The sequence below is a fragment of the Sapajus apella genome, unplaced genomic scaffold (assembly GCF_009761245.1).
Source record: "Sapajus apella isolate SASKATOON/1434 unplaced genomic scaffold, GSC_monkey_1.0 scaffold3, whole genome shotgun sequence".
Lineage (NCBI taxonomy): Eukaryota > Metazoa > Chordata > Mammalia > Primates > Cebidae > Sapajus > Sapajus apella.
The window spans coordinates 66,535,672-66,547,001 of record NW_022436943.1 but is presented as its reverse complement, the minus strand read 5'-3'; the positions used below and the strand labels follow the sequence as shown (position 1 = coordinate 66,547,001).

The following is an 11,330-nucleotide window of genomic DNA, read 5'->3' as shown; positions in this document are numbered from 1 at the left end:
CAGCGGGCCGGGCGCGGTGGCTCACGCCTGTAATCCCAGCACTTTGGGAGGCTGAGGTGGGCGGACCACGAGGTCAGGAGATTGAGACCATCCTGGCCAACATGGTGAAACCCCGTCTCTACTTAAAAATACAAAAATTAGCCAGGAGTGGAGGCGCATGCCTGTAGTCCCAGCTACTCTGGAGGCTGAGGCAGGAGAATTGCTTGAACCCGGGAGGCGGGGGTTGCAGTGAGCCGAGATTGTGCCACTGCACTGCAGCCTGGCGCCTGGTGACAGAGCGAGACTCTGTCTCAAAAAAAAAAAAAAAAAAAAAAAAAAAAAATTGCAGTAGAGAAAGGCCGTGAAGAAGTCCTCTTACACGCAGGCCTGTACTTCCTCGAGACTGCAGGATTCCAAGACACTGCTTGCTCAAGGCCACTCACCTGGCAGTGGCCTTCAACGAGCAAGGCCACTGCAGTGAGCGTCTGTGACCTCTGAACTTGGCTTCAAGGCAGCTTACATGGATGCCTCTGTCTTTAAAAGCTTTCCTTTTCCCCAGACCCCCTGGATATGCCTGTGATCCAGCCTAGCACGCAGATTCCAGACCGTAGCTCTCTGTGATTCCCAAATCAGCTCACTGATTCTATCTCTCTGAATTTCTTTTTCGGTTGACTCTCCTTAATGATAGAAACTGAGAATGAATCCTAATTGACTTGAGGGTTAGAGAGGAAATCCGATGCTGTTTTGAACAGTGTTTTGTGCCCACCCGTGACAGTCTGTGGTGGGGAGCCTCAGTGCGGCTCCGAGGGAGGCCGGAGATTTGGTAGGTGCCTGCACACCGTGGCTGCAGGGCGGTCACAGCGGCACTCACCAGCCAGCTGGTGAACAACACAGCCCTGCTGGCAGCCCGCCCTGCTTGCGCTCCCCAGGCCAGGATCCACTGTAACTGGCTGCTGTTTCTGTTGTAGCAGTTACTAAATATTTTGAATATCTCCCTGATTAGAGGAAACTGCATAGCCCCAAATGTATTTTTTTAAAAAGATAAAAGAGAAAAAAAAATGAAATAAAATGACCACAGGTGCTCAACAAAGAAAAATAAAAAGCAGGCTGGGCACAGTGGCTCACACCTGTAATCCCAGCACTGCGGGAGGCTGAGGTGGGAGGATCACTTGAGGCCAGGAATTTGAGACCAGCCTGGGCAGCATAGTGAGACCCTGTGTCCACCCTTGTACTGATGTAGGTGCACTCAGGGTCTTCTAGGACTAGGATGCCAAGAGGCATGGAGCTTGGAACATCTCCTATAGAGCCGAAGAGGTGACAGGCATGAGCACTAGGACATTTTTAGTTGGGCTTAAAAGTCATAACTGGCTGGGTGCATTGGCTCACACCTGTAATCCTAACACTTCGGGAGGCTGAGGTGGGAGGATTGCTTGAGGTCAGGAGTTTGAGACCAGCCTGGGCAACATAGCGAGACCCTGTCTCTTAAAAAAAAAATTAGGCTGGGTGCAATGGTTCACGCCTGTAATCCCAGCACTTTTTGGGAGGCCAAGGCAGGCAGATCACCTGAGGTTGGGAGTTTGAGACCAGCCTGGCCAACATGGAGAAACCCCATCTCTACTAATAATACAGTATTAGCCGGGCATGGTGGTGCATGCCTGTAATCCCAGCTACTCGGGAGGCTGAGGCAGGAGAATCGCTTGAACCCGGGAGGTAAGGTTGCAGTGAGCCGAGATCACACCATTACACTCCAACCTGGGCAACAGGAGCAAAACTCTGTCTCAAACAAACAAACAAAAAGGCTGAACGTGGTGGTGTGTACCTATGGTCCCAGCTACTCAGGAGGCTGAGGCGGGAGGATCCCTTGAAGCCCCAGGAGTTCAAGGCTGCAGTGAGCTAGGACTGTGCCATTGCACTCCAGCCTGGGCTATCTCAAAATATATATATATATATAAAATTATTTAAAATATGGAAAATATAGAATAGTTTCTGGACTTTCTGATAGGGAAGGAGTTCTCAAACAAGACATGAAAAATACAAACAATGAAGAAAAAGACTGACAGTTTTGATTACGTTAAAAACCTAACCAGGCCGGACATGGTGGCTCACGCCTGTAATCCCAGCACTTTGGGAGGCCGAGGCAGGTGGATCACTTGATGTCAGGAGTTTGAGATCAGCCTGACCAACACGGGGAAACCCCCATCTCTACAAAAAAGTACAAAAGTTAGCCAGGCGTGGTGGTGCGTGCCCGTAATCCCAGCTACTTGAGAGGCTGAAGCAGCAGAATCTCGAACTGACTGGTGGAGGTTGCAGTGAGCTGAGATTGCGCCAATGCACTCCAGCCTGAGCAGGTGACAGAGCGAGACTCCGTCTCAAAAAACAAACAAACGAAAACTAACCAAAGGATGCTTTGACTAGAGGCAGAGCTCAAACCTGGACCCACGGAGCTCACCGTAGCCCCTGCTCAGGCAGACACAGGCCAGCAACCCACAGATAAACACCGCTGGAGAGAAAAAGTGGCCGGGAACGCAGTGGGGCTTTTTCTCAAGAGAGCCCAAGCGGTGAGTAAGTAGAGATGCAGCCACCCTCCCCGCCCGGCAGTCGCAGGGCCCAACCCAGCTTCCCCGTGCCTTCCACAGCCTGTCACTCGCGTGGCACAGAGGCGCACTCCAGCACGTTGGCCAAGTGTCATCCTCCCCATGTGTCCACAGAGGCGGCCATCCTGATGGCAAAGGGGGAGAGCTGCCTGACCGTGCTGAAGGCCCCCACCTTCCCTTCCTCCAAGGAGACCGTGGGCTCCCACTGCCATATGCCACAATACCTGCCGGCTGCTGGCACTCAGCAGTCTGCGTCTTCCGTCCCAGGGCCTCCTCAGGTCCTGGCACGTTTGTCCTGGCCGGAGTGCAGGGTCCCCACACGCCTCACGGGCCAGCCTGCCCCCATCCCTGCAGGCCTCCTGGCCACACACCTGGATGATCTTCTCTGGGATGTTGGAGACGGTGAAGCCATAGAGTCGCACGCGCTCTGGGAAGATGCTGGACAGGATCCTGCGGTCCAGCTGGAAGGCGATCTCACCCACCAGCCGCTCCCAGGCCAGCTTCTTTGGCTCTGGGGACACAGGGTCTGGTCAGCCCAGGGGAGGGGCTGAGAGGGGCGGGGGTCAGCAGCCCAGCCCCACCCATGCAGAGCCCGCAGTGTCACTGACCTCGGGGGCTCTCGGGGAACTTGCTCGTCTTGCGGTGGGCCAGCTTCCGCTCCACCTCCATCATGCTCTTCCTCGACGGCTCCGTGGTGCGTGGACCCCGAGAGTCATTGACTGAAGCCGGGGAGGATGAGGTGCGAGGTGGGGAGTGGGCGTTGTGTGGAGGAGAGTGGGGGGCAGGCAGGTTCCGGGTGGGGGAATGATGCATTCGGGAGGGGGAATGGGGGGCACCCTGGGCCATGTGGGTGGTGCTTGAGGGGGTGTAGCTGGTGGCGACCTGGGGGGCGAGGGCGGGGGCAGAGGCAAGGACAGTGACCGTGGGGGAGGTGGTGGGGGAGGTGGGGATGGACGCAGGGACCATTTGTTCCTGGGCGGCACCGGGCTGGGCCCGTGCATCCGAAGTGTTGGAGGGGAAGGCCGTCGAGGGAGCAGGTGTGCCCATGGCTCCGATGGGGGTGGAGGCCTGGAGGGGTGCCCCTGCAAACGGCATGCTGAGAGGCTCTGGGTCCTGGGCTGACCGGGGGGCCTCGGTGGAGAGAGGGACTAGTGATGTGGAGGGGCCAGAAATGAAAGGAGGGGGATTAGAGTGAGGTGGGGGGCATAGCCCTCCCACCACCCGCCACCCGCCACCCACCACCCTGTTACCTTTGGTGCTGGCAGCAGGCACCACGCAAGCTGGGGAGTGGGGCCCAGGGGGGCCTCCGCGGGGCGGCTCAGCCAGCCGAAGCCTTGCGGCCTCTGGCAGGACCAGGTTGCTCATGGGGTTGGCCAGCAGGTTCTGAGAGACCCCTAGTGGGGCAGCAGTGGAGCTGAGCAGGGGGCTGCTCAGAGAAACAGCCACTGTGCCCGTCACAGGGGCTATCAGGGGGCTGCTCTGGGACATGGCCACAGGGCCTGCAAGGGGGCTGCTGGGAGTCAGGGGGCCAGTGGAGGGCAGGCCTAGGGAGCTGGCCATGGTACCCAGGTGGGGCCCCGCCACAGGACTGGTCAGGAAGCCGGTGAGGGGGCTGCTCTGTGACATGGGTGCTGGGCCGGACAGCAGCGTGCTGAGGGGGCCTGTCAGGGGGCTCATGAATGAGCCCGGCGTGGCGCTGGGCTGTGAGCTGGTTAGCATCTCGGCCAGGGGTGCCAAGGCCATGATCCCCACTTCTTCCAGGACTGGTTCGTTTGCCACTGCTGGGGACGGGGGCAGGAAGACACCTGGGGACATAGAGAAAGCTCTGAGACCCCAGGGGAGCCCCTCCAGGCCAAGGGGGAGGGTGGGCGCAGGCTCTCCCACTGAGGTAGGGCCTGGCCATGGTGCCGGTCGGGCCCCAATGAGCTGACTGGTCCAACCTGGCCTCGCTGAGCCTCACTTCTTAGGCAGGCCAGGGTGGTGGCCCCTCTGCCTCCAGCGGGGAGTCTGTGCCTGGTCAGAGGATCCTGGGAGTGGCTCCAAGGCCTCATCTCCAGCCCTGATTTTTGGTTCAGTTCTCCCAGGCTCACTTGTCTGACCACTTGCCTGCGGCCCCCAGCCATGGGCACCTCCCTCTGCCCTTTTCTCAACCTTGCCCACCCCTTGCCCAGCAGAGGGCCTCCCAGCAGCTGGACTCTCAGGTCACTAAGTTGGTCCCTCTATTCTTCGGTGGAGAGAAGAGGGCCCAGGCCTCCTGACCAGTGTTTGTGGGGAGGGATGAGCCTCACCAGGTGGAGGCTCCTCAGGGGGTCAGTGCTGCCATGGGCAGAGCCTCGCGTGGCCCAGCACCCATGCATGGTTCCTGCCTTGTGTGGCTCGCCGTGGTCTGAGCAGGGATGCGGGTCAGAGCTGGTCACACGCCCCGGTCCCAGACACACGGCTTTATGCTCTCTCCCCGCACAGGGGAGCCTGCTCTCCTTGGGTCCTGGAGGAGTGTTCCTCTCACTGACCATTGTTTAGGGGAGAAGCCCCCAGATCCCCTGGGGTGCTGCTGCCGGCAGGAGTGGTGGGAGAGCAGAGGTTTTTCTGAGTTTGCAATTTCATTGAAAACTTCCACTTTTGTTGTTGTTGGTATAAACGCAGTACATGCTCATTACAGAGAAAGAATGGAAATACAGAAAAAGAGATGAAACGCCGCAGATAGTTCCATCATCCCACGGTTGGTCTCTATTGAGCAGTGCGTGTTGCCTTGGAGACTTTCTCTACCATGCGTATGTAGAGCAGGAGGCGGCACACGTTTTCTATGGAGGTCTGGAGGTAAACATTTCTGCTTTTGCCAGCTATGTGGTCTCTGTTGCAACTGCTCAGGCATGCCGTTACCGTGAGAAGGCGCCACAGGCAACCCAGAGGCGAACGAGGAGGACATATGGCAGTAGACCTTTATAGATGAACACGAAATTTTGGATTTCATATGTCACGAAAGAGTCTTCTTTTAACCATTTAAAAATGTAAAACTCAATCACTTGAGCCCAGGAGTTCCAGACCAGCCTGGGAAATGTGGAGAGACTCTGTCTCTACAAAAAATACAAAAATTAGCCAGGCATGGTGATGTGAACCTGTAGTCCCAGCTACTTGGGAGGCTGATGTGGGAGGGTCACTTGAGCCTGGGATGGCCGAGGCGGCAGTGAGCCATGATCGCACCACTGCACCCCAGCCTGGGCAACAGAGTGAGACCCCAATCTCAAAATAATAATTTTTTTTCTTTTGAAATGGAGTCTTACTCTTGTTGCCCAGGCTGGAGTGCAATGGAGCAATCTCAGCTCATCACAACCTCTGCCTCCCAGGTTCAAGTGATTCTCCTGCCTCAGCCTCCCGAGTAGCTGGGATTACAGGTGCCCGCTACCACGCCCAGCTAATTTTTTGTATTGTTAGTAGAGATGGGGTTTCACTATGTTGGTCAGGCTAGTCTGGAACTCCTGACCTCAGGCAGTCCACCCGCCTCTGCCTCCCAAAGTGCTGGGATTACAGGCATGAGCCACCGCGCCCGGCCAATAATTTTTAAAAAGTAAAATCCGTGATGAACAGGCTGTGTACAAAGGTGGTGATCGCATAGATCACATGTCCATTTGTACCTTGCCTCTTCTCACCAGACACACACCGCGGCGGCTCCGGCGTCATGATTCTTTGAGAATGCCACCATTGTGGTTGCAGAGACCTCATCTTGCAGACACTCCAGTTCTTACTCAGCCTGTCCCAGTGGCCGGGCATTTAAGTTGATTCCCGTGTTCCCTGATGACAAAAACCCTATTACATAAGTCTTTTTATGATTGATTTTTTCCTGGAAAGAGACATTTTAGATGCTTCCTTGGAAGTGTTCTGATGTCCCCCAGAGAGTCTCTGTCGCCAATACTCCGTGATGTGTGGTGAGGTGTTCTGCCACTTTATTTGCCTTTTGAGTTCTAAGTTCTGGGCTGGGCATGGTGGCTCCTGCCTGTTATCCCAGAACTTTGGGAGGCTGAGGTGGGCGGATCGCTTGAGCTCAGGAGTTGGAGACCAGCGTCTGTATAAAAATTCCAAAAATTACCTGGGTGTGGTGGCATGCGCCTTTAGTCCCAGCTGCCGCTGCCTGGGAGGCTGAGGTGGGAGGATCACCTGATGCCAGGAGGTCAGGGCTACGGTGAGCCACGATTGCCCTACCGCACTCCCGTCTGAGTGACGGCATGAGACCCTGTCTCATAAAAACCCAAAAACTTCTAAGCTCCATTTTCCAAACAAATAAATCAAAATTGCACAATCCATTCAACGGCTCTTTTACTTATGTATTTATTTTTATTTTTAGAGATGGGAGTCTCATTCTGTTGCCCAAGCTGGTCTCAAACTCCTCAAGCAATCCTCCCGCCTCAGCTTCCTAAAATGTTGGGATTGTAGTTGTGAGCCACCACTCCCAGCCTGGTCTTTTATGATTTTATTGTCTTGAATTTTTGGAAAGTTTTGTTTTAGGACCCAAGGCCAGGTGCAGTGGCTCACGCCTGTAATCCCAGCACTTTGGGAGGCCAAGGCAAGCGAGTCACGAGGTCAGGAGATCGAGACCATCCTGGCTAACATGGTGAAACCCGTCTCCATTAAAAATACAAAAAATTAGCCGGGCGTGGTGGCACACACCTGTCGTCCCAGCTGCTCGGGAAGCTGAGGCTGGAGAATTGCTTGAACCCGGGAGGCGGAGGTTGCAATGAGCCGAGATTGCGCCACTGCACTCCAGCCTGGGCGAGAGAGTGAGACTATGTCTCAGAAAAAAAAAAAAAAGAAGAAAATAAGAGGGTGGATCACGAGGTCAAGAGATCGAGACCATCCTGGTCAACACAGTGAAACCCCGTCTCTACTAAAACTACAAAAAATTAGCTGGGCATGGTGGCGCGTACCTGTAATCCCAGCTACTCAGGAGGCTGAGGCAGGAGAATTGCCTGAACCCAGGAGGCGGAGGTTGCGGTGAGCCGAGATCGCGCCATTGCTCTCCGGCCTGGGTAACAAGAGCGAAACTCCGTCTCAAAAAAAAAAAAAAAAGAAAACCTCCGCCCTCTGGGTACTGCTTGCTGGAAAATACAATAAAAAAAGAAAGCCAAACCCCAGATGGCGGTACTGGAGACCCAAAGTCACTGAGGCCAGTGCGTGCTGTCCCTAGCAGCCTGCAGGACCAGCCGCATCTGCTGTCACTGCCCATGAGTAAGGATGTGTGTGCTGCATTTGTCCTTCCCTTTGGACTCAAACCAGCCAGAGAGGTTGCCGCTGAGAATGTAGGATTAGGGAGCTCCACAATCTCAACCCTCCACCAAAGCTACAATTAAGCTGGCAAAAATGATTTAACTTTTTTTGGGTCTCCAGAATCTAATAAAAATCTTACAATAACCAGGGGACTGCTTAATGAGGAAGCTGCTAAATTTTGGTAAGAAAACATTGTGGCATTTTAACTTTTCTTTTCTTTCTTTTTTTCTTTTGAGATAGAGTCTTGCTTTGTTGTCAGGCTGGAGTGCTGTGGTGTGATCTTGGCTCACTGCAACCTCTGACTCCCAGGTTCAAGTGATTCTCTGGTCTCAGCCTCCAGAGTAGCTGGGATTACAGACGCCCGCCACCACACTCGGCTTATTTTTATATTTTTAGTAGAGATGAAGTTTCACCATGTTGGCCAGGTTGGTCTTGAACTCCTGACCTCATGTGATCTGCCTGCCTCAGCCTCTCAAAGAGCTGGGACTACAGGCGTGAGCCACCATAGCTGGCCTAACTTTTTTTTCATGGTATGTAATTTTTTTCTTCCCTGTTTGTTGAAAGCTGGACATTGGAAATACAGTTTGGTAACCCTGGAAATCAGATTCACCCTCTTCCCCAGGCTGTGTTGTTGCTGCTTGTTATAAGTTGTAGTTTTTTGTTATTTAGTGACTTTTCTAAACTGCGTTTGTCATGACTGTATTCTTCGTTGTGTGCGCTCGTGGGAATCTCTTTCTGTGCATATGACACACAGAAGTCACTATCCTCACAGTCACCTACTATCTCCCATTCTTTGGATCAGCGATGGCCATAAGGTTGGTGGCCTGCCTTCGTGGTGGGGCTTGCTGGCACCAGAAGGAGCAATATAGACAAAAAAAAAAAAAAAGATTTTACGGAAAACAGTTTAGAAAAGTCACTAAACAAACAATATTTAAAAATGTCCAGTTTTCAAAAAGTTAAAAAGCATTCAATAAAAAGAAATTATGGCCCATTTACAGGAAGAAAATTAATTAATATATATTATTTTTAAGGAGGCGCATATATTGCACTTATTAGACGAAGGCTTTAAGTCAACTGTTCTAAATATGATCAGAGAGTTAAAGGAAACCATGGATGAAGAGCTAAAGGAAACTAGGAGAACAATGCCTCACCAAATAGAAAACATCAATCGAAAGAAATGATAAAAACATCACAGAAAGGAATTCTGGTACTAAAAAATACTATAACTGGCCGGGTGTGGTGGCTCATGCCTATAATCCTAGCACTTTGGGAGACCAAGGCGGGTGGATCACCTGAGGTCAGGAGTTCAAGACCAGCCCGGCCACCATAGCAAAACCGGGCTACGGTTTATTTTTGTCTCTACTAAAAATACAAAGATTAGCTGAGCATGGTGGTGCACGCCTGTAATCCCAGCTACTCCAGAAGCTGAGACAAGAGAATCACTTGAAGCTGGGAGGTGGAGGTTGTGGTGAGCTGAGATTGTACTACTGCACTCCAGCCTGGGTGACAGGGCTAAACTCCATCACAAAAAATAAAATGAAGTAAAATAATAAAAAACACCATAACTAAAATGCAAAATTCACTAGAGGGATTCAACAGCTCTGAGCAGGCAGAAGAATGAATCAGCAAACTTGAAACTCATCCATTGAGATTATACAGTCTCAGGAATAGAAAGAAAAATGAATAGAGCCTAAGGGACCTCTGGGATACTGTCAAGCATACCCACATGCACTAATAGGAGTCCTGGAAAGGGAAAGAGAAAGGAACAGAAAAAGGTATTTGAAGAAATTGGCCAGGCATGGTGGCTTACACCTGTAATCCCGGCACTTTGGAAGGCCAAGGTGGGCTGATTACCTGAGCCCAGAAGTTCAAGACCAGCCTGGGCAACATAACAAAAACCTGTCTCTACCAAAAATACAAAAAATTAGCCAGATATAGTGGCACGTGCCTGTGGTCCCAGCTACTCAGGAGGCTGAGATGGGAGAATTGCAATCATCAAGCAATGATCCTCCCAATTCTGGGAGATGGAGGTTGCAGTGAGCCAGGATCATGCTAGTGTACTCCAGCTTGGGGTGACAGAGTGAGACCCCATCTCAAAAGAAAAAAAAAAAGAAGAAGAAGAAGAAATATTTGAAGAAATAATGTCTGAAAATTTTCTAAATTTAGGGAAAGACATAGATACACATGTCAAAGAAACTCAATGAATTCCTAGTAGAATAAACTGACAGAGATTTGCACTGAGATAGATTACAATCAGACAGTTGGAAGAATCTTCGAGGCCAGGAGTTTAAGACCAGCAGGGCAATATAGTGAGACTATATCTCTCTAAAAAAAAAAGAATTCTTGAAAGCAGCAGGAGAGAAGTGGCTCATCAGGTACAAGGGATCCTCTATAAGATTCACAGTAAATCTGGCTGGGCGAGGTAACTCATGCCTGTAGTCCTAGCACTTTGGGAGGCCGAGGTGGGCAGATCACGAGGTTAGGAGTTCGAGACCAGCCTGGCCAACATGGTGAAACTCCATCTTTACTAAAAATACAAAAAATTAGCCAGACGTGGTGGCACACGCCCATAATCCTAGCTACTTGGGAGGCTGAGGCAGGAGAATTGCTTGAACCCAGGAGGCAGAGGTTGCAGTGGGCTGAGATCGCACCACTGCACTCCAGCCTGGGTGACAGAGTGAGACTCTGTCTCAAAAAAAAAAAAAAAAAAAAGTTAACAGCAGTTTTTTCCTTCTTTCTTTTTTTTGAGACGGAGTTTCGCTCTTTTTGCCCAGGCTGTAGTGAAATGGCATGATCTCAGCTCACCACGACCTCCACCTCCCAGGTTCAAGCAATTCTCCGGCCTCAGCCTCCCGAGTAACTAGGATTACAGGCATGAGTCACCACGCCCGGCTAATTTTGTATTTTTAGTAGAGACGTAGTTTCTCCATGTTGATCAGGCTGGTCTCAAACTCCCGACCTCAGGTGATCTGCCCTCCTCAGCCTTCCAAAGTGCTGAGATTACAGGCGTGAGTCACCATGCCCGGCCAACAGCAATGTTTTCATCAGAAACCATGAAAACTATGAAGGCCATAAGGTAGTGGTTTGACATGTTTAACCTGCTGAAAGTAAAAAGATCAAACAAGAATTCTATATTCCACAAAACTACCCTTCAAAGATGAAGGAGAAATTAAGACATTCCCAGATAAACAAAAGCTAAGGGAATTTATTGCCAGTAGACCTGCCCACAAGAAATGCTAAAGGGAGTCTTTTAGGCTGAAATGAAAGGAACTAGACAGTAACTAGAAGCCATATGAAAAAATAACACCCGTAGTGGTAGCTACATATGCTGATGTCAAAGTCAGTATTATTGTATTTTTGGTTTATAGCTCCCATTTTTCTTATATGACTTAAAAGACAAATGTATCAAAGCTTATATTATTTATATACTGTATCTATAGTTTGCAGACTATTAAAGCTAAGTTGCTTTTAATTCAAACTAGGCTGTTATAAATTTAA

General features: G+C 51.1%; 1 protein-coding gene across 1 annotated transcript in view; it reads right to left on the bottom strand.

Annotated features, from left to right (window-relative positions):
* The window catches only part of SPATC1 (spermatogenesis and centriole associated 1), a 7,274-nt gene extending 2,943 nt beyond the window's left edge, over window positions 1-4,331 (bottom strand). The window contains exons 1-3 of the mRNA XM_032255923.1: window positions 3,824-4,331; window positions 3,182-3,721; window positions 2,945-3,084 (exon numbers count right to left, since the gene is read on the bottom strand). Of these exons, the coding sequence (XP_032111814.1) occupies window positions 2,945-3,084; window positions 3,182-3,721; window positions 3,824-4,316 (1,173 nt within the window). The 5' untranslated portion in view covers window positions 4,317-4,331. The remainder of the gene's footprint in view (window positions 1-2,944; window positions 3,085-3,181; window positions 3,722-3,823) is intronic.
* Between the last annotated feature and the right edge of the window lie 6,999 nt (window positions 4,332-11,330).